Source organism: Bubalus bubalis, chromosome 4, assembly GCF_019923935.1.
Source record: "Bubalus bubalis isolate 160015118507 breed Murrah chromosome 4, NDDB_SH_1, whole genome shotgun sequence".
Classification (NCBI taxonomy): Eukaryota; Metazoa; Chordata; class Mammalia; order Artiodactyla; family Bovidae; genus Bubalus; species Bubalus bubalis.
This window is the reverse complement of record NC_059160.1, coordinates 143599098-143626988: the sequence shown is the minus strand read 5'-3', so window position 1 is coordinate 143626988 and position 27891 is coordinate 143599098. Positions and strand designations below refer to the sequence as shown.

At 35.6% G+C, this 27891-nt stretch overlaps 1 protein-coding gene across 9 annotated transcripts in view; it reads left to right on the top strand.

Moving 5' to 3' along the window:
- Positions 1–23123, top strand: part of HERC4 (HECT and RLD domain containing E3 ubiquitin protein ligase 4) — a 126495-nt gene extending 103372 nt beyond the window's left edge. For 4 of the 9 annotated variants that reach the window (XM_044942175.2, XM_006071521.4, XM_006071520.4 and 1 more), the window contains 8 exons: positions 1577–1744; positions 1971–2114; positions 10230–10396; positions 11314–11380; positions 13788–13870; positions 17655–17838; positions 21634–21736; positions 22456–23123. In XM_044942175.2, the coding sequence (XP_044798110.1) occupies positions 1577–1744; positions 1971–2114; positions 10230–10396; positions 11314–11380; positions 13788–13870; positions 17655–17838; positions 21634–21736; positions 22456–22664 (1125 nt within the window). In that variant the 3' untranslated portion in view covers positions 22665–23123. Of the gene's footprint in view, positions 1–1576; positions 1745–1970; positions 2115–10229; positions 10397–11313; positions 11381–13787; positions 13871–15467; positions 16287–17654; positions 17839–21633; positions 21737–22455 lie in introns of those variants that run through there. The other 5 variants (XM_044942176.2, XM_025284610.3, XM_044942177.2 and 2 more) reach the window with 3 other exon arrangements.
- Positions 23124–27891: the final 4768 nt, after the last annotated feature.

Genomic DNA, 27891 nt, shown 5'->3' with positions numbered 1-27891 from the left:
AATTTATATAGAATATAAGGAAATAGAATTTAGATTTTTATCATTTTATATTTTAAAATGGTATAATCTTTCATCACAGAAATATGTAGCCTTTATAAACAGTTTGATTTGTTTCCTTGATAAAATGTTGGTGTGTTTCAAATCTTGCTGTATTATATATTCCCTACCTACGTACTTAGTAGAAGATGAAAGTGAGTAAAGATGAGATGATGTTAGAGTAGGAGGCATTTGATCACATGTTGGGAGGAGGGTATGAAATTTCTGTGAAGAATGTTTTAGTAATAATAAGGTGTTTTGAGGTTGGTTGTCTCCTCCTCTTTGCTCTTTTCCTCCCCCCACTTATGTTGAGTGTTTTTTCCTTTATAATGAGAATTTTAAAAACTAGTTTACATTGTGAATATGAAGGAATACAATAGTTTTACTTTTACCTTTTGAACTTGTAAATTAAAAAGGTTTTGAGTTTTTTTCCTCTGATAGAGAATATCAGACTGTAGAGCTGAGGACTAAGAAAGGATGAGATGAGACCTTGGGTACTTAATATTCTAAAAATGCTTTTAAAAATTACCCCCGTCCCACTTTTGTTAGCATTTTTTATTCCTTTAAAATAAATGCATTTGATGTTCTAAATTCTTCCATAGTTTTAAACAAATAATACAAAGAGGAATTTTAAAGCTGTGCTTATTTCTGTTTTCATCAATGGAAGAAATAAGTATTTTTGCAAGGTTCTATACTAACAATTGGATTGCTGGGTTTTTTTAGCAGTCTTTGTTAAAACAATTACTTGGTGCTGTCAATGTACGATATTTCATTTTAGAACAAGAACACAAAGAAAATCACAGGAAAAACAAAAATAAAAGCTTTAAATTGGTAAAAGCCAAATGTTTGGAGTGTGAGCACAAAAGGTGATCACTTTGAGCTTCCCTGGTGGCTCAGCAGTAAAGAATCTACCTGCAGCGCAGGGTCCTGGGTCGGGAAGATGCCTTAGAAAAGGAAATGGCAACCCACTGCAGTATCCTTGCCTGGGGAATCCCATGCAGAGAGGGACCAGGTGGGCTGTAGTCCATGGGGTTGCAGAAGAGTCACACAGAACTTAGTGACTAATAACAGTAACATTGTGATCAATCTACTAGATGACCTTCTGTAAACCTTTTGGTTGACCAGGCTGTTTCTTATTCTATGGAAAGGTATGTTTTAATGCTGTTTTCTTTTTCACCACACTTTCCATCCTAGTTATTTTTTGAGAGAAAACAGTGTTCAGGTTTATCATTATTATTATAATTCCATGCTTATTTAATGGTATCATCGGTTATACATTACTACAAAAATTTCAAAAGGCTAGTTTTTTTCTCAGAATATAGTTTATTAAGCTCTGATGCTGTGTTAAATACTGTGTTAGGTGCTATGTGAATTCAATAATGCAGTAATTTGTTTTTTTTATTGTTCAGTTGCTAAGTCATGTTCAACTCTTCACAATCCTATGGGCTGTGGATAGCTATAAATAAGTAGAGGTTAGCTTATCCAGTCATAGTAGCTTCTTCCTAGCATTGTTGTTAAATTTTTAATTTTTGTTTTCTAGATGGCTATTGACCAGGCCCACAGACAGAATGTCTCCTCTCTTTTTCTCCCAGTGATTGAATCTGTGAACCCTTGCCTAATTCTAGTGGTACGTAGGGAAAATATTGTAGGAGATGCAATGGAAGTCCTTAGGAAAACAAAAAATATAGACTACAAAAAGCCACTCAAGGTAATTTAACATTTTCTGTTGTATAATTGGAACTTTTATTCAGAAAATATGTTTAAAGTTTTCCTGTTTATTTTTATAGTATCTTTGAATCTTAATAAAAATATACTTAAACAAAATTATAGCTTTTAATTGCTGAACATTTATTCATAATAAATAATGTATTATAGAGTCTCCAGAATATACTTTTCATTTCTTTACACTCAGTGTTTGCATTATCCTCTTTTAGGTTATATTTGTTGGAGAAGATGCTGTTGATGCAGGAGGGGTACGCAAAGAATTTTTCTTGCTTATCATGAGGGAATTATTGGATCCTAAATATGGCATGTTTAGGTATTACGAAGATTCCAGACTCATTTGGTTTTCTGATAAGGTAAAAAGTCCAGCCATCTAAATTACTTTTGTAAATAAATACACACACACCCCTATATATTTCAGCTTAACTCAGTAATAAATAGGAGTTATATTACATTCCTAACATTCACAGATCTGTTTTATTACAATTTTAAAAATCATAAACTTTTGGACTTACAGTCATCAAAACAGATTATGCTTATCACACGTTTCAAATTAGCAAAATAAATTAAGGAATGGTCAGCCTGAAAAATGATGTTGACTGTTCTACTGAGTTAGATTTGAGGATTGAATAGCTACCAGATTAAATTTTATTCTGGAGAGAATCAATTTATCGTTAGGGGTCATTGATTTCTCTCCCGTGTCATATAGGGCAGAGATAACTATGCAGCAAACGATATTTCATGATCTAAGTTCTTCCCATCACATAAAGTCAGTGCCTACTCACTTACCTGTTTTCCATTGCTATGCGTGCATACTCAGTCACTAAGTCAGGTCCAACTCTGTGCAACCTAATGGACTGTAGCCCACCAGGCTCCTCTGCCCTTGGGTTTTTCCAGGCAAGAATACTGGAGTGGAGTAATCATTTCCTTTTCTAGGGAATCTTCCCAACCCAGGGATCAAACCCACGTCTCCTGTATCTCCTGCATTGGCAGGTAGATTCTGTACCACTGAGCAGCCTTCCACTTTCTAGCTAAAACTGGCAGAGGCAGAGTTGGGTAGTTATGACAGAGCCCCTGTGGCCAACAAAACCTAAAATATTTACTATCTGCCCCTTTACAGAAGAAGTTTGCTGGCCCCTGATTTAGAAACTAAGTGAAATGGGTGGTTCAGTTTGTAGAACTCTTGAGTTGAAAGAAATTTGAATTATGTACTATTTGTTCTAAAAACCTTGATATATTATTTAGTCATTTCTTCCAGGAGACTGTCCTTTGTGATGTTAGCAGTCATGATGATCAGTGCCTAGGCTAAATTTATTAGGAGTTGCAAAATGATGCTACTCGTAATTCTGACATTTCTTTTTCATTTTTGTAGCTTAAATACTTACTTGTAAGGAAATTTCCTCATCTACTGTTTGATCCTTAGTAATACAGTTCATATGAGATCTTTTACATTCTCTCTCTGTAGTTAGTTATTTTTCACAAGAATGAATCTGTTTATTAGCATACCAGGGGTGACAATTCATTTTTTGATTTTGTTTTCAAATATTATTATATATTCATGGATTAAACATATTTGATGTTTTTCAGTCCATTGCAGTATGCTGTGCTCAGTTGCTTGAGTTGTGTCCAACTCTTTGCAACTCCACAGATCATTGCCCAACAGGCTTCTCTATCTGTGGGATTATTCCAGCGAGAATACTGGAGTGGGTTGCCATGCCCTACTCCAGGAGATCTTCCCAACCCAGGGATCGAACCTACATCTCTTTCATCTCCAGTGGATTCTTTCCTGCTGAGCCACCAGGGAAGCCCTTCAATCCATTGCAGTTATTATCTTTACTGATACTATCCCGTTTTTGTCAGAAGAGCTCTTCCACTTGACACCTGAGTCCTTTTGATACAGTCTTAATACTCTGCTTCCTAGATAATAGTACTCAGGCTTCCCAGGTGGTACTAGGGGTAAAGAATTCTTGTGCCAATGTAGGAGACGTAAGAGACATGGGTTCACTACCTAGGTTGGGAAGATCCCCTGGAGGAGGGCATGGCAACCCACTCCAGTCTTCTCGCTGGAATAATCCCATGGACAGAGAAGTCTGGTGGTCTGCTGCAGCCCATGAGGTCACACAGAGTTGGGCACGACTGAGTGTCTGAGCACTGATACTCTTTAAAGTAATTTCCTTGCTACCTGGTGTACTTGGTATGATAAAATGTTATAGACTTGTACATTACTGCCTAACAATATCAACCTTTCAACCAATATTATAACTGTAAAAACAGTTGACCCTGGAACAGTAGAGATTTGAACTGTGTATTTTCACTTATATGCAGATTCTTTTCAACAACTAGATACTGTGATTCTACACTATCCTCAGTTGGTTGAATCTGCAGATAAAGGACCAGCTAGAAGATTATACTCAAGTTTTCAAGTGCACAGGGGATCAGCATTCCTAACCCCTGAGATATTCAGGGGTCAACTGTAGTTCTAATTGTTTTGCAAGGTTTTTTGCCCCTTGAGTATACCCTAGGAGAGAAGCATGTTTGTTAGAAGGTTAGAGTAGGGGGAAGGGTGTTGGAATCTTGAAGAAGAAAGAAGAGTGAAATAATAATCCAAGGGAGTGGATCTCTCTTACCTTTTCAGTTATATCTTGATTTGGACAATAGGAGCCCAATGGAGCTGGCTCCTACTTAGTGTACTTTTGACATGTCCCCATTTTTCTTTCATTATTCTTTATATTTGGTATACAATTTGGTACAGAAAATGTTCCATGCGGTTTTGTGTTTTCCATACCCTAGTCCTGACACTAGCCATTTCTTCTAAGGGCCCTGGCTTCTTTAAGTTTAAAATGGTACTTAGAAATTTACTTGTGGATGCTGAGTGTACTCACGCCTCAGAGACAGTGTAGGAAGGAGGGAGGAAATCAGAGGGCCGTTTGTTCTTTTTAATTTAATATTATTTTTTAATGAGGTAAAATTTATAAAACTAAGTTCTTCCTTTGAAGAATTTTTTAAATACACAGTTCAGGGGCATTTAGTACATTCACAGTGCTCTGCAACCCTCACCACTATCTAGTTCTGTTTCATCACCTCAAAATGAAACTTGTAGACATAAGCAGTTTCTCCCCGTATCCTTTCAGCCTCAGACAATCACTGCTTTACTATCTTTTTTCCATGGATTTGTCTGTTCTTGATATTTGCTGTTAATGGAAACCATATAGTTTAATGGCCTTTGGTATCTGACTTCTCTCATTTAGGATAATGTTTCCAAGGCTCATCCATTTGTATCATGTGTCAGTACTTTATTCCTTTTTGTAGCTGAATAATGCTCTGTTGTATAGCTGTACCACATTCGTTTATTCGTTCGTTAGTTGATGGAATTTTGGGTTGTTTACCTCTTGGTGCAATACTCTTGAATAGTACTAGTATGAAAACTTGTGTGCAAGTTATTGTTTGCAGTTATTTTGGTTATGTACTTATGAGTGGAATTGTTAGGTGATGTGATAATTCTGTTTGACTTTTTGAGGAAATTGTCTTCCACAATGGCTGAACCATTTTACATTTCCATTAGGAATATATGAGGATTCCAGTTTCAACATTTGCTACTTTCTTTTTTAAAAAAATATATTTAAAAATGTATTTTATGCATGTATTTATTTCTTCTTACTATAGTGGGTTTGAAGTGATATTTCATTGTGAATCAGTTTGCATCCCCTGCTGACTTATGATGTATTTGCTTGGCCATTTGTATACCTTCTTTAGCAAAATGTCATTTTTAAGTTGGATTTTTATTGTTGTTGCAGTTTTAAGAGTTCTTTTATGTATTCTGGATACTAGATTTTTGAGAAATATATGATTTGCAAATATTCTCTCCCACTATGTGAATTAACTCTTCACTTTCTTGATAATATCCTTGGATATCAAAAGTTTTAAATATTGGTAAAGTCTTTTCTCAATCTGTTTCATATATTGGTGCTTGTGCTTTTTGGTGTTATAACTAAGAAACCATGGACAAATTCAAGGTCATGAAGATTTACCCCTGAGTTTCTTAGAAGAGTTTTCTAGTTTTTGCTGTTATATTTAGGTCTTTGATATATCATGAGTTCATTTGACTATGGTTTGAGGTAAGAGTTCAACTTCATTCTTTGTATGTTAATACCTGGTTGTCTCACCATTGTTAAAGAGACTAATATTCTTTCCCCATTGAATAGTCTTGGCATCCTTGTTGAAAATTAATTGTCCATCATTATATGGATTTATTTCTGGACTCTCAATTTTATTCAGATGATGTATATGTCTGTTCTTATGCCAGTACCACACTGTCTTGTTTACTATAGCTTTGTAGATTTTGAAATTGCAATGTGTGAATCCTCCTACTTTGTTCTTCCTATTCAAGATTCTTTTGACTATTAGGAATCCTTTGCAATTCTGTATGAATTTTACAGTTAGCTTTCCATTTCTGCAAAAAAAGAAAAAGCCATTGAGATTTTAATAGAGAATACATTGAATCTGTACATCAGTTTGGGAAGTATTGTCTTCTAGTCTATGGACATGGGATATCTTTCCAGTTATTTAGGTCTTTTAATTTCTTTCAGCAACATTTTGTAGTTTTCAGTGTACAAGTCTTACGCGTCCGTGGTTAAATTTATTTCTAATTATTTTGTTCTTTTTGATGCTGCTGTAACTGGAATTGTTTTCTTAGCTTTAGTTCATTGCTAATGTGTAGAAATACAGCTGATTGTTTTCTGTGTTGATCATGTGCTAAATTCATTTATTATATCTAATAGTTTGTTTTATGGACTCTTTAGAATTTCTGTTTACAAGATCGTGTAATCTATAAATTCAGTAGGTTTAATTTTACTCTTTCTTTCCTATTTGGATACTTCTATTTCTTTTTCCTATCTAATAGCCCTGCCTTGAACTTCCAATATGTTTTCAAATGCAAATAGTGAGAGTGGACATGCTTCTCAATTTTTCCTGATCTGCGTGGAATGTCAGCTGTGGATTTTCATAAATTCCTTGAATCATGTTAAGGAAATTCACTTCTATGCTTAGTTTGTTGAGTTTATTTATCATGAAAGGGTGTTAGATTTTATTCACATTTTTTTTCCTGCATTAGTTGAGGTGGTCATGTGGTTTTATTTCCTTCATTCCATTATGTGATGTATTACATTGGTTGATTTTCTTATGTTCAACAACCTTGCATTCCTAGACCATTCACTTGGTCATGGTGTGTAATTCTTTTTATATAAGCTGCTGGATTCAGTTTGCTAGTATTCTGTTGACAATTATTCTGTTATTATTAGGAATACTGCTTTATGGTTTTCTTTGGGGGGTGTGTGTGTGAAAGATGTCTTTGTCTGGCTTTGTTATCATGGTATCCCTAACCTCATAGAATGAGTTAAGAACTGTCTCCTCTTCCTTTTCTAAGAAGACTTTGAGATTGATAGGTGTTAATTCTTCTAAATGTTTGGTAGAATCTGGTCTCAGGCTTTTGTTGGCAGGTGTTTGATTGATGTTTCAATCTCTTGTTAAACGTTTCTTTAGGTTTTCTAATTCTTCTTATATAAGTTTGTGTGTTTGTAGGAATTTATCCATTTCATCTATATTATCTATTTTGGTGGCATTCAGTTATTCATAATTGTGGCCTAATTACTCATTATTGTCTTATAATCCTTTTTATTTTTATAAAGTCAGTAGTAATGTCCACACTTTCAGTCCTGAATCTAGTAAGTTTTCTCTATTTTTCTCTCGGTCATTCTAGTAGAGGTTTGTTAATTTTGTTGATCTCCACTTTAACCATTATTATTTTCCCCGTCTGCTAGGTTTGAGTTTGGTTTACTCTTCTTTTTGTAGTTACTTAGGATATAAAGTTAAGTTATTTGTTTGAAGTATTATTTCTTTTTAAATTTAGATGCTTACAACTATAAAAATTTCTTTTTGAACACTGCTTTCCCTGTCGTCCATAAGTTTTTGTATGATGTGTTTTCATTTTTAGGAGTTCAAGTATTTTCTGATTTCCCTTGTGGTGGTACCTTCTTTGACTAATCTTTTTTAAAAGTGTGTTGTTTAATCTCCACATCTCTGTGAATTTTCCATATTTCCTTCTAATGTTGATTTCTAGTTTCATTCCATTATGTCCTATAAGGTTTATTTTATGATTTTATTCTTTTAAAATGTAGCCATTTAAAATTAATCATTTATTAGTTTTGTTTCTTATTCATCTAGTTTTCTTGTGTGTGTTTCTTTTGTTTTTTCCTTGTAATTCTTGGCTGTTTATTATTTTAGAATGTGACACTGAAATGCTGCCTAGATACTTTTGTGTCTGGGCATATGCACATTTATGTTTAGGGACCCCACTCGTAGAGTGATTAGGTAGAGGTCTTTCAAGGATGAACCTGCATATGTCAGCATGTGTAAGTTTTTTACCCTTCATGTTTACAGGGATGGTTGTAGCCCTGGCTGTCAGTGTTCTTCTAGTAGTGTTCCAGACACTGGAAAGGGAAGCTAGGATTCCCGTTGTTCACTGTATAGACTTCCATTTGATCCCTTTGTTTTTGAAACAGGACCCTGAGCATCAGTTGTCTCAGATTCCAGAGCTTCTTTGATTCATCCTTTCTAGAAAGTCAAAGGCCTCTCCCGTCAAGCATCCTGTTTTCAACCCCTCTCTGATACTTAACTCTCATAGTTATGTTTTACTAGCTGAGCTAGCTGGAGTACCTCTGACTTCACAGGGATGGACTGGCACTGTCAGTTCCTGAGCCTACAGCATAGATGAGCTTGTTTTTTTTTACTGGCTTTTCTCACAAGCTACTGTTTCCATTTTTTCTGCTTTACCAAATCAAACCAGCCATTTATTTTTCATATTTTGAGATATTGAAATCTCTTTGTGCTATTGAAACTCCTCCCTATTCTTTTTTCTTGTGAATTTATGCCGTTTATTCCTGTATTCTCATCTAGAGGGATTTCTGGAAGAAGAGATATTAACACATACTCAATCTGCCCTGTTTAAGGACTTTTTGAGCTTCAACACAATGTAGGGACATCACAGAAGAAAAAGATAAATCTGACCAATGAAAAATGTGAGATAACAGAACATAAAAGGCATATGAATATGTTTTGAATATGACACAGGGTAATAACCCTAACATATGATGTATTCAAATATAAATATATAAGAAAACACTAACCCCTAAAAGATAAATGGGCTAAGCACACAAAAAGACTTTTCAAAAACACACACAAATCTATAATTTTTAGTATCACTAGTAGTCAAAAATGTACAGTGAAACACATTGTCATTTTTTAACTCAGATATATTTTATGTGTGTATATAGATGAAAATGTGAAAAGATAGTCATTTTCCTGGACTACAATGGCAGTATAAACTAGAACAGTTGTGGAGGAAAAGAGTTTTTATGGTATGCTTAGCATTCCTTTGATTTTGAAATTCTTCCTTGCAAAGCAGAATTTCTTCTATGGAAATATTCCAAACTATGCACCAGTATGTATGTGTGTGTGTGTGTATATATATATATATATATATATATATATATATATATGCAAAAAAGATACCCATCTTATTTTGAAAATTACTAGCTAATTAGAATGTTTATTGAGCCTTTACTGTGCGCTGTAAGAACTGTGCTAAAAGCATTTTACATACATAATTCCACTTAATCCTCACAGTAACTTTATGAGATTAATACTGCTTTTATCTTGAAAACACTGAGACTAGATAGTGAATGAACTATGTCTGGAGCCCCAGATCTAATTTAAAAATTTCTTCTGTTAATTACATGCTCACAGAATTTCCTGTGAGCATATATTAATTCTTTAAAAATTATTAAATCTTTAATTCTTTAAAGATTACTGAAGGAAACAAACATTGTTTTTAATATTTTAATCATCTAGATGTCCAACTATAGTTATTAATAGCTAATTTAGCAAGCCATGATACTTTTATGTGATTAATATTTAGCCATTAAAAATCATGTTCTGGAAGAGTAATGACATAAGAAATACTTGTGTTGTAATTAGAAGAATGAGAAAACCTTTAATATGTTTTATATTATTTTTCTGAACTTATAGTAGATGGAAATACATTAAAAATTTTAAACATCATTGTCTCTGGTGTTTCTAAGTGATTGAGTTACACAGGTGTTTAATTTATTTTCTTCCATAAGCTTTTTATTTTTCAAATTCTGAATGTGTATAATTTTTTAAATCAGAAAAAAGTTCTAGTAATCATTTCATTTAATATAATGCTTAGTGATGTGAAAATGATTATATTTCTGGGGGAAAAGTCAGTTGTGAAATTATATGTATAGTATCATCTCCACTAGATTTTAGTTTTGTCTCTCCTAGAAAATACATTGAATGAAAATGTGCAAAAATACTAACAATAATATTGCCCCAGGGAGATAGGAATGAGAATGAACTTTTTTCTTTTTATTCATTAATTTTTTCTGTATTTTCAGACATTTGAAGACAGTGATTTATTCCACTTAATTGGTGTTATCTGTGGATTAGCAATTTATAATTTTACTATTGTGGACCTCCATTTTCCTTTGGCTTTATATAAGAAACTGCTAAAAAAGAAGCCATCCCTGGAAGATTTGAAAGAACTGGTCCCTGATGTTGGGAGGTTAGTTGTAAAAAGTGGCAAGAATGGGGTTTAGAAAATAGGAAATGGGGGATGTACAGAAGTTTTCTTTTTAGGAATAATTATGTTTCTGTTGTTGTTCTTGAATTTCCAAAATAAACCAGTAACCCTTCTAATAAAGGAAAAAGCCATTGTGAGAATTTTCTACTGAAAGAGTTATATGTATAAAGCCATGTGCTAAATTTTTAGTTTAACAATACTTTGTGAATATCAGATAATAAATTTAGGAAGGTAATGTTTCTTGAATGTAGTTAAATAATTGATTTGGACTTTTACTTCTAATCACCTTTATTCCTAGGTGGAATATGTAGTTCTTTTTATTTATTACATTAAATGGAATAAAAAATTACATATAAGAACAAGTATTAAAAATGGGTGCATACATGGTCTTTGTATTCAAAGGAAGTAAAAATCTTAGTTTTTTTCTCTTCAACATTGTATATAAATTTGCCAGCACTCAGTTGTGTTCAACTCTGTAACCCCATGGACTGCAGCCCACCAGGCTCGTCTGTCCGTGGGCTTCTTCAGGCAAGAATCCTGGAATGGGTTGCCATTTTAGGGGATCTTCCTGACCCAGGGATTGAACCTGTGTCTCCTGCATTGCAGGCAGATTCTTCACTATCTGAGTCACCAGGGAAGCCCTAAAGAACAAGTATTGAAAATGGGTGGATACATGGCCTTTGTATTCAAAGGAAAAGATAAAAACCTTTGTTTTTTTTCCCTTCAACATTGTTTATAAATTTGCTTGTAAAACCACCATTCTGAAACAAACATAAAAGTACAAATTAGCAAAAGGATTTGACCAAGAATGAATGAGAAATATATACCTAGTCATAGGCAAACTAGTCAAAATACTCAGTTATATTTTACTTCAAAGCAACATACATATTGTTTTTCAGAAGCATGCAACAGTTACTGGACTATCCTGAAGATGATGTTGAAGAGACATTTTGTCTTAATTTTACGGTAAGATGGAAAGACATAGAATAGTAGCTTGATTGTTCATCATCCCTTTTATTTATCAGCTATGCTTTATGGTTTTTATTTTGATGAATGGAATTCTTAAAGAACCCTTTAGCTAACATTTATTGAGCATTAACTATATGCTAGTCACATGCATTATTTCATTTAATCCTCATAATCCCAAGAGATCGGTATTATTATCCTTATTTTACAGATGAGAAAACTGAAAACAGTTGTCACATTTCAGAGATAGTATTTGTATCCAGCTCTGTGACTGGATAAGCCTGTGTTGTTTAACATTATACTAAAGATCTTTCCAGATACAAGGGTTCCTCTTTATTCAAGTGTTCATTTTTTTTTGAGTCTGCAATCACAAGAATATTTAGAGAAGCAAAGGTTGTTGTAACATGAATCCACTAATGAATTTGCCACCTAAAAGATGAATTCCCACTCAGACATCCCTTTTATAGTAGCATTCATCCTTGCAAATTTTGTCTTACTGTTGGATACAATGCAATATAAATGGAAATACATTGAAATATTATTTGGAAAATGAAATTACAAATCTTAAAAAAGATGTAGAATTTAATTCAGTGAGAGGGATGTTCAATAAGTCATCTAGTCTTTATGCAGAATCATTGATAAATGAGGATCTGGCAGAAGTAGAATAGTTGACAATTAAAGGAGAGAAAAATCAACAAGGATTATGATAAGGCACTTCAGAAGTAACTATTTGAATACTATAAATTAGACTCTTGGGAAAATGGTAAAAACCTTCAGTTTTTCTTTTTTCCTGTCTATTCTTTTTAAAAACTTCATGTGCCCTCCCCCCCACATACTCTCAAACTGTCCTCTTTGTGTTTTTACCGTCAAAGCTGACAAAAGATACCATATTCTTGTATCACACAGTTTGCCAAAAAAATTATGTGCCTCCTCAAAAATGTTTGTCCATTCTTTGGTCATTTTAAGAATTGTCACATAGTGCAGTTACAAGAAAATTTGATAGGTTTAAAGAGAAATAGGTTAATTTCTTTTAGTAATGTTTAACTTTTTCCAAGAAAAAGTCCTCCTTGAATTCATATTTACTGTGAAATTTTAGTTCTCCTTTTCAGTTGGTGCACTTAATACCCCAGTCAGTTTTCTTTGGATCTTTACGGATCATCTCAATTGACTGAAGCATTGAATTCTAAGCTTTATCAGTCATCAAGTGTGTGAATATTTAGTAAGATCTATGCTAATTCAAACATTGCTTCCCACTGTCATTTCTTTCCCAGACATACTCAGCGGCTCTTTGCTACTTATGGAATAATAGCTTTAGAATGGGCTTCAGATCGTTTGTAATCTGGCTTTCTAACTTCCATTGTATCCTTCCATTCATACTAAGTTTTGTCATGTCTCACAGTATTCTTTTATATGCCTCACCTTCCCGGTTTTTTAGGGGCATGCATTTTTTTGATATTTGGTCTGTCTATCCTTTTGTTCAATCCCTGTCCTTAGTCAGAAATTCTGTCCTCTCCTGATCTTTCAGAGCCTTACTCAGCCTTTTAGATGCTTTTCAAATGACATTTCTTCCTCAAGGTTTTTTATACATTCTCTGTTTAGAAGTAAGCTTTCTTTCTTCCATGGTCTGATAGTATTTTGTTCATGTCTCTATTATAGCATTTATTTTACTATAATAATGAGTTGTTTACATATCACATTTCTCCTTCTTTATTGGGTAGCAAATTCCAGAGCAGGGATTTATTCATCTTTTATCATCCAACTCCTAGTATAGTGTTTATAAACAGGTACTAAAAATGTTAATAGAAGAGAGGAATATTCCCAAAAAAAAGAGGGAATAGGAAGAGAAAAGATGCAAAGGTGGGAATGATAACATATATAGGAAAATGAGCACACTAGTAAGGGAAATAAGAAATTTCAAAATAAATGACTCTTTATAAACCAAATTAATGGCAAATTGGAAGAACCACCTGTAGTTAAAATGCAGCAAGAAGGAGTACCAGAGTGGCAGCTGTCATGCGGGAAGAATGCATAGCTATTCTACAGTTGAATGCATTCTGACTTGGAGTCTATCACTTGTCCAAGGAAAACATCCTTCCTAATATTTTACTCCTGTAGTGACCCTTCTGAAGTTTTACATGGGATAATTACTCAATTTCCTGTTATTAACAAACCAAAACCTTGTTAATTTGTAATTAGTTAGTCAAGGTAGGATTTCAAACTGCTAGAGAAGATGAAAATTTCTAGCTGTGGCTTCATGCAGAATTCACAAATAAGCTTATGCTACCAGAATTTTACTTCAAACTTATTATTTCTTATATTTAATGAAAGAAAGGTAGATTATAATAGGTTATTAAAATAATAAGTTTTGAGTCTGACATTGACTTTTTTTAAAAATTTAAATTAATAGATCACAGTTGAAAACTTTGGTGCAACAGAAGTGAAAGAACTGGTTCTAAATGGTGCAGACACAGCTGTTAACAAACAAAATCGGTAAGTGACTTATAGCAGCATCAGTGGTAGTAATAAGATTCAGTAGGCATTTTCTTCTGTATTTAGAAATATGTCACAGTCTTAAGTTTTTACTCAGATAAATTTACTCTTTGAATGGTGAGGACGTAATCAATCTTCCTTTTGCTCCTGTTAAGACATTAATAAAGGGACAAAAAGATCATTGTCAACAAGAACAAAGAGAAGGAAGAGGAGACAACAACAGACACATTTTCGGAAGCTAGAAACCAGTGGTACCTAACTTCAGGCAGCCAGAAGAAGCTACAGCACAAGATGGACTAGGAGCCATGAAGGCAGACAGTTCATATTGCAGCACAATAGTTCAGGCATTGAGAATAAAAAAATAGGTTAAAAAGTGTATGGATTTTAAGGGGAAACTGGAGACAGAATGATTGGCTGTTATAAGAAGCAGTTAGAGACTCATTTCCCATAGTGCACGTGTGGCCTAGCACCTTTCCCTCTCCAGCTGGGCAGACTGGAGATTGACCGATCAGACTAAAGAACTGTGGATTTGAGGACAGTTAGGCAAAGCACTGAAATGAAACATGAAGATTAAGTGAAAGTCTACAGCTCTCTCCTCCTTGGCACTGTGTATTGGAAGATTCTTCTCTGGGAAAACTGCCTAACTTTTAAATGTAAATGAATAATGAAAGAACAGTAGACATTTCAGAAAAGACCAAAACGGTAAAACAGAAACAGAAACCGTGTAGAATGAAGAAACATCAATAAAAATTGAAATCAGTATCCTCAAACTGGTAAGAGTAGCATCCATGAGGATAATATTAAAAACTGGAAAAATTTCATTGGAAGAAATGGAATGAATGAAATTTGTCAAATGGTACCCCCCAGAATTTCCAGAACTGAATGACATGCCTTTTAAGAAGGACAGCATGGAAGCGGAAATATAAAACATAATACAAGGCAAAATTACGTGAAATTTCACAACCTGGAAAAAAACGAACCCTGAAACCTTTGGGCGGGGTGGGGAATAGCAGACCATACACAAAGAATTAAGAATCAAAATAATATCAGATTCATAAAGATTAACACTGAAGTTAGGAGATCAACATTCTGGGAGAAAATTATTTTAAACATAGAGTTCTATATTGAAACTATCAAGTATGTGGTTCAGTTCCTTTCAGTTTTGCAGTCGTATCCGACTCTTTCAACCCCATGGACTGCAGCACGCCAGGCTTCCCTGTCCATCACCAACTCCCGGAGTTTATTCAGACTCATGTCCATAGGGTCGGTGATGCCATCCGGCCATCTTCTCTGTTGTCCCCTTCTCCTGCCTTCAATCTTTTCCAGCATCAGGGTCTTTTCAAATGAGTCAGCTCTTCGCATCAGTTGGCCAAAGTATTGGAGTTTCAGCTTCAACATCAGTCCTTCCAGTAAACATTCAGGACTGATTTCCTTTAGGATGGACTGGTTGGATCTCTTTGCAGTCAAAGGGACTCTCAAGAGAGTCTTCTCCAACACCACAGTTCAAATGCATCAATTCTTCGGCACTCAGCTTTTTTGATAGTCCAACTCTCATATCCATACATATAAGTATGTAAAAATGTTTTTATACATGCAGAGTCTCAGAGAATTTACTTCCAATGCAGTTTTCTCAAGAAGTTACTAGAGGATATGTCCTACCAAAACAAGGAATTGAACCAAGAATGAGGAAAAAGGGATCAAAAAAAATGATGAGAGGCAAAGAGAAACAGTGGTATGTACAAGATTTAGAAATAACAATCAATCTGCGTTAGATAAGGAAGATGGAGGATTCCAGGAGGAATGTCTTCAGGAAAAAAATGCAACCTAGTATATTTGAGTGAATCTAAAGGAGATTGACATTTCTGTTGAAGTTGAGGATGAGGTAGCAACCTGAGGGACACAAAAATTCTTCAGAAAAGTTATTGTAAAACACTCCCTAACTTAGTATTTGTAGTCATAAAAATGTTAACAATGAATATGAACCAATATTCAGTATTCAGTTCACCAGATAATATTAATAATTGTAGATGAAGGAATAACAGAACTCTATTGTTGAAGTTTGAAGGTAGACACCAGAAGGAATGACAGAGTTAACAAATAGTTTTCTTCAAAGTGCCAGAGACTTGATCCAGGTGATTATAATACTGATTCTGTTACTTAGAAGCTGTGTAACTTTAGGTTAATAAGTTGGTGTCTCCATGCCTCAAGTCTCTTTTTCTGTAAGGTGAGATGATATATTATACCTACTTCATGGGGTTATTTTGAGGATTAAATGAGGCGATAATTCAAAAATTCTTAGAATAGTACCTAGCACGTGTATGTGCTCAGTAAATGTTGGCTGTTAGGACTATACTATTTGACATTTTAAAATGTATGTTATTTCTTTGGTAAAAACAAAGCTGTTTTTAAAATAATGTGGAAAAATTTTAGGTCTTTCTACTTTAAAAAAAAAACTATTCGTTTTGAAAAGCTTTGACTATGATATAGAAAGATATTTTTTCAGCTTTTCAAGTTCCTATTGTTGCACTAATTCTTTAAGTTTCTAACAAATATTATTTCACATAGATTATTTAGTTTAGAAGTAATTTAAAGAATTTTTATCTTTTTACCACCAGTCTGAGTTGCATAATGAAAGTGTGGAATGCAAAAATGTTAGCACATAAAACAATTTAGCCTTTTGTACTTAGGAGACTTAACTATTAGCAGTATAAATTTGACTTTCTAATAGTTGAGTTATAAAATTATGCCTTATGAAATTACCTGTTTCTTCTTAGAAGAACCTTACACTGATAAGCATATGCTATTGATTTTTCCTTAGGGCCACCAATTTTATTTTATAATGGCCCCCTTTAACCCTTTTTCCTCTTTGTAAAGTGAGTTTGGAATTATTCTAAAATTTACTGAAGTGGTTATCTGTAGATGACTAAATTTACCAGTATTCCCATTTATAGAATCATCCTTTTTAATTTGGATCACAAGAGTGTAAAATATTGAAATCCTCTAGCACGCATTCTGATTATCAGCTTAACCAGATAGCTGCATAAAGTGTTTGTGGCCAGAAGAACAAGTGGGAATAAAACTGTAGTTCTAATTACTGAGTTGAGTAAAGGGTTTTCTTTTTTCATGACTGTTTCCTTTTGTATCATAACAGGGAGAAAAGCATCAGCAGTGTTCATCTATATGTGTATTTATATGTATGTACACATACACTTGAAAAGAAACTTCACTTGTAGTTTTTAATGGTTATCCTGAAAGAATACTTAATGCCCCTCTTGGGTTTTTAATTTTTTTAATAAATTGGTTCATCAGATTCCTTTGAAACCCAAGGAAAAGCAGATTGTACAATCTGTGAAACAGTCTGAATCCCAAAGTTCTAGCTCTTTATTAAAAATCCCTTATTATTTTTTAGCATTATACTTTTAGGGATGTAATAGAGTGATACATATAAATTCTCAATAATTTGTGAATAATTTAAAAATATTTCTGATAGCCGTTTGCATCATTATTCTTCCCATTAGGACATCTTTCACTTAGAAGTAAGCTAAGAATTGGCTGTGAATGAGAGGTTGTGTACATGCCTCCTAGATGTACCAGATTTTTATATAGAAAGAATAATAGACTTCTTCATAAAGATTTTGTCTCTTGAATCCTACTCATACTTTCTCGGTTTTGTACATAAATTGCAAAAAGTACAGTAACACTCAGAGGTTTAGTAAGACTGTAATATGTATTCTCTATAAAATATTTTTTTATATTTTGTGCATGTATGCTTTTTCATTTCTAGACAAGAGTTTGTTGATGCTTATGTGGATTACATATTCAATAAATCAGTGGCTTCCTTATTTGATGCTTTTCATGCGGGCTTTCATAAGGTCTGTGGAGGAAAAGTCCTTCAGCTCTTTCAGCCTAATGAACTACAAGCAATGGTTATTGGAAACACAAATTATGATTGGAAGGAATTGGAAAAGGTAGGGGAAAACAAATCTATGATATTGTTTAGATGGAAAAGCAAAAGGAAAACATAACTTGTTCATGGTTGTATCTCTGGTATTGATGGTATTCATGTTCGTGTTATGTGTATTTGACTACAAGTTTTTTAAAATAATGCTGCTGCTAAGTCACTTAAGTCGTGTCCGACTCTGTGTGACCCTGTAGATGGCAGCCCACCAGGCTCCCCCCGTCCCTGGGATTCTCCAGGCAAGAATACTTGAGTGGGTTGCCATTTCCTTCTCCAATGCATCAAAGTGAAAAGTGAAAGTGAAGTCGCTCAGTCATGTCCGACTCTTAGCGACCCCATGGACTGCAGCCCACCAAGCTCCTCCGTCTATGGGATTTTCCAGGCAAAGTACTGGAGTGGGTGCCATTACTATTGTGCATTAAAACTGAATGCACTGTTGATACGTTCAACACCTGAGAGGCTCTGAGACCTTATGCTGAGTGAAAGAAGTCAGTCTCAGAGAATTACATACCATACGATTAAGCCAAGCACTGTGTTGGACAGGGGCTAGGGATGAGGAGGGAGTGTGACTGCAGAGCGGCAACATGAGAGAGTTCTTTAGGGTGACAGAATTGTTGACTCTGCTGGCTCTAGTGGTGGTTTATCTGTATATGTGGTTTAAAACTCGTAGAACTGTACACACATAAATGTCAATTTTACTGTGTAACAATTTAAGGAAAAAATTTTTTAATTACAAAAAAAAAAAAACAGGACTTCCGATTAAGCATAGTGGAATAAACATTTTTCTCTGCTCCCTCCCAAATCTCATTAGAATTACAGTAAAGGACTAAGCATAGGACTAACCCCTCCCCCAAAACACAGTGAGCACGAGAAAGTACAGCTTTGGAAGATGGAAAATAGGTGGATGAGTGACTTAGAACAAAGAAAATTGAATTCTGAGCCTCCAGAGGACGAGATTTGTCAAGAGGCAGCCTGTCACATTGTAGAATTTGTGCAAGTCACAGGAATTAGCACGTCATGTTACCAAGGGTACAGGGTTGGGCTGAAAGCAATACAATTGCTTCAAAACTAATTTAAGGAATTACTAGCCCTCTCACATCCCCTTTCCTGCCTGGCAAAATAGAACCCTGGAGAGAGGCTCTAGAATCTGGGAAAGCATGTAGAACTGAGCTGGCACTCAGAAAGCTGGCAGCCAGGCTTGAATCCTCCAGGAGGGAGATTGAAGATTTCTTTCAGGAGGTAAATTAATTTGCTAAACAGAAGAAAGATGACTTTAAGAATCATCACCCCTCAGATCCTACATGGTTTATCCTTCTTGCCTCATCTTTCATTCTTCCTCTCACTCTGCTTCAGCCTTACTGGCTTCTTAGCTGGGCCTAGAACCCTCCAGAAACACTTTAGTCCTGTGGCCTTTTTGTTTTCTGTGCCTAGAATTCTTTTCACCTTGATAATTTCCAGTGTGTCTTGTCTCACTTCCTTTATGTCTTTATATCTTTTCAGAGATCTTCATTGGATAACCCACTAAAAATTGCATATGTACACACACATACATACCCCCTATTTTCCTTCTTTCTTCTCTAAATTTGACTAAATAAAATTTTACTTAATTGTCTTTACTGTCTGCTGCCCCTTACTCCCCACTCACTGTAAGCACTATAACGGCAGGATTTTTGTCTCTTAGTTCACTGTTGTCAGGATTTTTGTCTTATTTGTTCACTGCTGTGTTCCTAGAACCTAGAAGGGCATTCAGCAAATACTTAAAACCTTGTCTGAAGTTATAACTGATTACAGTATTCATTCAGCAAGAGGACATTTTTTAAAAGTATATTTTAGTGTACTTAGTATACTTAGTTTCTTCCACTGATCTGATTCATTATAATTTCACTAATTATGATTTGTTACTTCAAATGTTCTTCATCAGGACTGTGCACATTTATTTCCCCAGTACCATCATGTGGTTTAAAAAAAGGAAAAAAGAAAAAAACTAGCCAACCACCTTTCATTTCCCCACTAACATACTCATAGTCTTCAATTCAAACAGGTTAATACTTTAGCTGATTGCTAGAATTCAAGCCATTGGAGAAGGAAATGGCAACCCACTCCAGTGTTCTTGCCTGGAGAAGCACAGGGACGGGTGGGCTGCTGTCTCTGGGGTTGCACAGAGTCGGACACGACTGAAGTGACTTAGCAGCAGCAGCAGCAGAATTCAAGCCATTATCTCCAAATCTCTTTGTAAATTAATAGATACGTTGTGGATTTCTCGAGTTCAGTCATTGATATAATCATGGCTACAAATAGAGCTCCAAATTCAAGAACCTAAAAATAAATCTTTACTGAGCCTCTACTAGATGCCTGCTGCTAAGTCACTTTAGTCGTGTCCAACTCTGTGCAACGGTAGCCCACCAGGCTTCCCCGTCCCTGGGATTCTCCAGGCAAGAACACTGGAGTGGGTTGCCATTTCCTTCTCCAATGCATGAAGGTCAAAAGTGAAAGTGAAGTCGCTCAGTCGTGTCCGACTCTTCGCGACCCCATGGACTGCAGCCCACCAGGCTCCTCTGTCCATGGGATTTTCCAGGCAAGAGTACTGGAGTGGGGTGCCATCGCCTTCTACGTACTAGATGCCTAATACTATGCAAAAGATTAGAAAGACAGCAGTAAATAAGCTTGAGACATGGTCTTTGTTCTCTGGCAAGGAGGCTGGATGTTAAATAATTGAACTGTGATGAATATAAAGGAAGAGAGTTTAGTGAATGATATATAAGGCAAAACCTGCACAAACAGGGAAAGCCTCTCACTTGATGGTAATATCTACCAGTTTCAGTGCAGTTTCCCCAGGACTCCAGACTTTGACTGAATCTCATTATGCATGTGTCTAATGAGCCAATTAATGAATTAGGTGACATTTAATCTGAACCTAAAGGATAAGTAGAATTTAATCCTATGAACAAAGAAAGGAGGAGTGTTTGGGAAATATATTTGCTATTTTGTTGCAAGTTACACCAAAACATAGTGGCTTAAAGAGGAACATTTGTTGTCTCACATAGTTCCTGTGGGTCAGGAATTCAGAAGTGGTTTAGTCCAGTGATTTTAAACTTGGAGATCTTTCATGAGGTTGCAGTTGAAATACCAGCTGGTGCTTTTAGTCATCTGAAGATGGCTGAAGGATAGGATTCCCCTTCCGAGATGGCTCACTCACATGGCTGTGGACCAAAGGCCTCCGGATCTCAGCATGAGGACCTCTCCGTAGGGTTGTTTAAATGTCTCCATGAAATGGCAGCTAGCTCCCCCTGGGAGTGAGTGACCAAAAAGCTAAAGCCATGCAAGTTTTTATGATCTAGTCTCAGAAGTCATGTGTTCTCACATCTGCACTATCCTGATGAGGTCAAGCCTATTCAGTGTGTGAGGGGACATAACATGGCCACGAATAGCAGGAAGCAGAGGTCTTTGAGGGCCTCTTGGAAACTGACACAGAAAATTGTTAGTGTTGCTCTTAGAACCATTAATGTTTTAAAGAGAAGATTGAATAATACAAAATAATTCATATGACTTGTGTTCATCGATAAAGGGAAAGAAAATTTCATGATTATCAGAGATAATTAATTCCATGTTAAACTTTAATAGTCCATTAGCCTTTTAGTAATTTTGGTTTATCCTTTATATACTTACTTTGGAAAATGATATTACTATCACATCATGTTCTTTAAGTCTTGGATAGTGTTAACTTTCTGTGCTAAGGAAGCTAGTTGTCAGATTGAAGACAAAACTGATATCCCTTAATATTAATAGAAGGTTATGTTGTTTTTAGAATACAGAATACAAAGGAGAATATTGGGCAGAACATCCTACAATAAAAATGTTCTGGGAAGTATTTCATGAATTACCATTGGAAAAGAAAAAACAATTTTTGTGTAAGTATTTGCTTTATGAGAATGGAGTCATAATTATTGAACTTTTGAACTTAGACTAACTGATTCACTTTGGTGGGTTTTTCTGTATTATTCAAGGTCCTATTTTTAATTTTCAGAGTAATTTTTTTTAATCCACATTCTTTAGATTTAGATCTCTGCAGTATAACTGTTTTCAGTCTTCAATTTTTCTTTGCTTCAGAATGAAAACTTTGGTAGTTGGTGTAGAAAATAGAACTTTCCTGTTCCTGAACTTAATGCCTATTAATCTGTCTGTTTTGCATATCATAGGATGACAGGTCATTAATTTTGGCTTCCAAGTATGAATTTGTTTAAAGATGACAAGACAAATAGGAAAGGAATCATAATCAAAACTGCATGTTTTTTTAAATAAATAGTTCTAAATGGTTACTCTTTTCATAAAAAAGGGGCTCCCAAAATGTTTTTATCAAGGATAGTAGTCATTCATGTATCACACATATATTAAGCCTTTCTGTGTGCTGATGTTAAGATTACACTTTTAAAGAAAAAATACTGTTTGGATGTATCTCAGAATCATGCTTCCACAAATTCTGGGGATAGGCTTCCACCTTAGACCAAATGTTACTGTAAAGCTTTGCTATAAGTGATTGTTTAAGTAACTTGATAACTCCACATTGTTATTTAAAACTTTTATTGTTGATAAAAGTAGTTCGTTCACTCAGTGATTCTTTTCTTGGCAGTATTTTTGACAGGTAGTGATCGCATTCCTATTCTTGGTATGAAGAGTCTAATACTAGTCATCCAGTCAACAGGAGGTGGTGAGGAATATCTCCCAGTTTCCCATACCTGTTTTAATCTTCTGGATCTTCCAAAATATACAGACAAAGAAACTCTACGCTCTAAACTGATTCAAGCTATTGATCACAATGAAGGCTTCAGTTTAATATAACTTTGGAGTTACAACTATTCAGTTTACTGCAAAAGCATTAAACTAATTATTTGTGTTTTTCTTGTGGTGATGAATTCAGCAAGGTGATAGAAGTACTATTATAATTCTTACTTGCAAAATGTTCGATGCAATGAGTATTCATGAAAGCCAAAAAAATTAAAAGAAACGAACAAACTGTGTTAAATATTAAACACTGTACAGAACCATGGATTTTTTTTTTTTTTTGCCATCTTCTAATAAACATACAAGTATTGTGACTACGTTGAGGTTTTACTAACATAAATTTTAAGAGTTTGCATATCTGACAAACGATCTGGTGTGTGAGTGCATGAAAATGTTGCTTAATTTTCCTCCAATCACGGATGAGAAGCCTTTAACTTTGGCCTGCAATAGTCATTCGATTATTTTTTCATTTTGTAAATAATGTTAAAGTTTTGTAATAAAATAGTTATGTTCTGATACCAGTGCAGTTTCTCTGGTTGTACTTGAACTGAGATTCCTTTAAAGGGTTAAAAATTATCATTTAAATCTTATTCTGAGAATCTGTGAAGGCAAAAAATTAGCATGGTGGAAAATACAGTCTTTGCTTTTTTAGTAGAATAATGTCCTTGTGCAAGTCTAAATTGCAAATAGAATTTACCTGATTAACATATAGTTCTTTCTTTTTATGAGTCTTGAGAGATAATTGACCAATGGGAAGTTGTGGGAAAGCTTAATGTTTAGTACTGGAAGAACTCTGTCCAGTTGCTGGAAGTACAATCGTTGACTACTATGAGAACCAATCATTGGGTTAAAGCTTTTAAAACTATTGATGCTGCAGGTTGGTATTTAAAGAGAATTTTTAGTGCTTCAGAACCATTTACTTGAATTTTAAGAGACAAATCTTAACAGATAACTCTTTTAAGTTTTATGGTGCTGATGCTTAGTTATCTTCTGTCATTAAATTGTAACAGTGAGTGATGCAACACATGTGACTTTCTGCTATAATGCAAATATTTATTTTTTAAATTTATTTTTTAAATGCCATGAAACTGTTTAAATAATAAAGGTTTATTGGCTTAATATTTAAACTTTCACTGGTTCTCATATAAGAGTCAAAATTCTTCAAAAACAGTAATATCTAAGGGAAGGTCTCTTAAATTTTGGACAGATAGTTCCCATTTCCATACAAATTTATCTGTTTAATAGAAGCTCCCAAGTCTCCTTACCTGTAATTCTAAAATCCAAAACATCTCAGCCGGTGTGGGGAGAGACGGGGGGAGTTACATCACTTTGTAGCAAAACCTGACCTCAATTGTTGAGGCTGTTTATGATATTAAATGGGACTAAATGGGACTATTTGCGTATTTTACTATGGCAGTGTTAGTGTGTTTATTTTGTGTTTGGTCTAGGTGCTGCCCAGATCTGTATGGGTGCTACACTGTGTGCTATAAAAATTTTTAACATTCATAATTCCAAAATGCAAATGAGTCCAAGGGTTTTGGAAAAGGGATTGTGGACATGTACTTTTCACTAGTTAAACTTCTGGTGTTTTTAATAGGCTTTTAATAAAAGCCTTAATTGTCCTTAAAGTAACATTTTTTCCCAGTAAAATTCTTCCAGGTTTCTGGTATTATATTGTTTACGTGCACATCCATTCTTTGATTGTTAACATTGAAAACACAGATGTGTGTGTCAGGTTTTTTAGTAACCTCTATTTGCTATGAAGCTTATCTGTAAAATAGCCACGTTGGATTAATACAGGTAGAGTTCATTGAACAGGTGTTTTAACAAGGCCTGACCTGTTATCTGGGAATACAGCAGTGCAAGGCATAGTTTGGGTAACTCTGGTATTCTCTTCCTCCCCGTTACTGCAGAGCTGCAGTAGAATTAACAGCAGGGAGATTGATGGGAAAAAATACCATTGAAGATTTTTCAAATTGCTGTTTGCTGCTTTTTAAAAGTAACAAAAATACCAAGCTTTATAGATTAGAAATGGTTTGGACCTAAAAGAAGCAGAGGATACTAAGACGACGTAGCAAGAATACACAGAACTGTACAAAAAAAAGATCTTTATGACCAGATAACCACCATGGTGTCATCACTCACCTAGAGCCAGACATCCTGGAGTGCAAAGTCAAGTGGGCCTTAGGAAGCATCACTGAGAACAAAGCTAGTGGAGGTGAATTCCATTCGAGCTATTTCAAATCCTAAAAGATGATGCTGTGAAAGTGCTGCAAATCTGAAAAACTCAGCAGTGGCCACAGGACCAGAAAAGGTCAGTTTTCATTTCAATCCCAAAGAAAGGCAATGCCAAAGAATGCTCAACCTACTGCACAATTGCACTCATCTCACATGCTAGCAAAGTAATGCTCAAAATTCTCCAAGCCAGGCTTCCACTGTACGTGAACCATGAACTTCAGATGTTCAAGCTGGATTTAGAAAAGGCAGAGGAACCAGACATCAAATTGCCAACATCCATCCGTTGGATCATCGAAAAAGCAAGAGAGTTACAGAAAAACATCTACCTCTGCTTTATTGACTAGGCCAAAGCCTTTGACTGTGTGGATCACAACAAACTGGAAAATTCTTCAAGAGATGGGAATACCAGACCACCTGACCTGCCTGCCTCCTGAGAAATCTGTATGCAGGTCAAGAAGCAACAGTTATAACTGGACATGGAACAACAGACTGGTTCCAAATCGGGAAAGGAGTATGTCAGGGATACTGTCACTCTGCTTATTTAATTTATATGCAAAGAACATCAAGTGAAATGCTGGGCTGGTTGAAGCACAAGCTGGAATCAAGATTTCAGGGAGAATTACCAATAACCTCAGATTTGCAGATGGCACCACCCTTATGCCAGAAAGTGAAGAGGAACTAAAAGAGCCTCTTGATGAAGGTGAAAGAGGAGAGTGAAAAAGCTGGTTTAAAACATTCAAAATATGAAGATCATTGCATCCAGTCCCATCACTTCATGGCAAATAGATGGGGAAACAATGGAAACAGTGACAGACTTTTTCTGGGCTCTAAAATCACTGCAGATGATAACTGCAGCCATGAAATTAAAAGACGCTTGCTCCTTGGAAGAAAAGCTATGACCAACTTAGCATATTCAAAAGCAGAGACATTACTTTGCCAACAAAGGTCCATCTAGTCAAAGCTATGGTTTTCCAGTAGTCATGTGTGGATGTGAGTTGGACCATACAGAAGGCTGAGCGCTGAAGAATTGATGCTTTTGAACTGTGGCATTGGGGAAGACTCTTGAGAGTCCCTTGGACTGCAAGGAGATCCAACCAGTCCATCCTAAAGGAAATCAGTCTTGAATATTCATTGGAAGGACTGATACTGAAGCTGAAACTCCTAATACTTAGGCCACCTGATGTGAAGAACTGACTCATTGGAAAAGACCCTGATGCTGGGCAAGATTGAAGGTAGGAGAAGGGGACAACAGAGGATGAGATGGTTGGATGGCTCACCAACTCGACATGAGTTTGAGTAAGGTCCAGGAGTTGGTGATGGACAGGGAAGCCTGGCATACTGCAGTCCATGGGGTCGCAGAGTCAGACACGACTGAGCTACTGAACTGAATTGATAGATTAGCAAGTAGGCAAATACTGAGTTCACTAAATTTTAAGGACCATGATAGCTGAACTGGCTTAACCTTTGAAAACATTTGGCCTCCACTTAGACCTATTTTTAAGAGTAATTTTTCTTTAATGTCTTAAGTCAGTAGTAATTTTAACCAATAGCCATTGTTCAGAGAAGGCAGTAGAACCAATACAAGCCTTTAAATTGGCATGAAATAAAACCACAATGTAGTTTTCAAAACTGAGAACCCCAGCCTTTGCACAGGGATTGACTTCTAACATGCTTTTGCCTGCGTTGTATAAGGTTTTCACTGCATTTGGTTGAACAACGTCTTCTGATGATGTGCAATATGCCTAAGGCAGTCTTCCCCTGCATATGGTGAGTTCTCTTAAGGCAAAAGGGTCTTGCTCTCAACCTCTTCCTATCCGCAGCCTCTGGTCCTTTGGCCATCCAAACTCCTTAGGTTAGTTTTGTCCTCCTTTCACAGTAATTGAGTAGCTCCCTGCACTCACATTGGTAACATTACTAGGGATAAAGTGGGAATTTGTCTGTTTTATGTATGTCTACCTTACTTTGCCTGTTGGGCCAGCCACACTGAATGGAGGGGTAAATGCAGAAGGAACTCACCCTATTCCTTTCACTTCTCAACTCTTACTATATCACCTGGGGCTACTTTTTACTGTAAACTCCACCTTTGGCCAATTAGATGTCATCTCTAAGAGGTGATAGCTCAGGTTACTTTCCAAAATTCCCCAGTTTATTTTTAATCCCAGTTGAGAGTCACTCGGTGGGGGGGAGGGGGGTGACTTTATTTTTAAGGAGTGGGGAGAGCATTTGATGAGGAATTGAAACTTGTTTCAAAAAAAATTTATCAGATAATGCTTTAGCAGGTGGGTCAAAGTACATCATTCTTTAGTGCCACCGAGGAAGACACTGATTAAACAGTGTATCCGTGGAATATGGTACACCCACCTCGGGAAGTGGAAACAGCATTGAATCCACGGCTTTAATTGTCAGGTTTTGCTAGGTGTTCAATTACTTGAAATGACATGCTCTTTATTAAGAACTACTTTTCTATTTTGTGCATCTATGGAATTTCACAGGTATTTTTTCTAGTGCAAACAAGATATACAGGGGCAGAGAGTTTTTTGGATTGTTTAGTTCCCTTCAAGAGACCTGAAGGCAGGAAATTGCCACATTTATTCATTACATCTTTGTAAAGGGGCACGTTTCTGTCCTCCTGAATACTCGATTTCTGGGTCAGCCTAATAAAGTTCATACCAAATATGATCAAGTCACTTTTTGTCCACTCCTTTTGGTCTTGAGTTTGCTACAGTTCCACCATTCCCTCATCTCCCTAATCCCAAAGTCCTGGTCCTTTGTCAAGTGTTTCATGTCAAAAATTATTCTTTTAGTCACTAAGTCATATCCAACTCTTCAACCCCATGGATTTCAGCATGCCAAGCTCCTCTCTGTCCTCCAGTATCCCCTGGAGCTTGCTCAGATTCTGCTGCTTGCTCAGATCTCATCCTCTGCTGCCTCCTCTTCCTTTTGCCTTCACCCCTTCCCAGTTATTCTTAGGCAGGGTTAATGAGGGGGGAAGGCTCCTGGTCTAGAACAGTTCAAACATTTTGGTGAGGTACCAGTTACTACAACC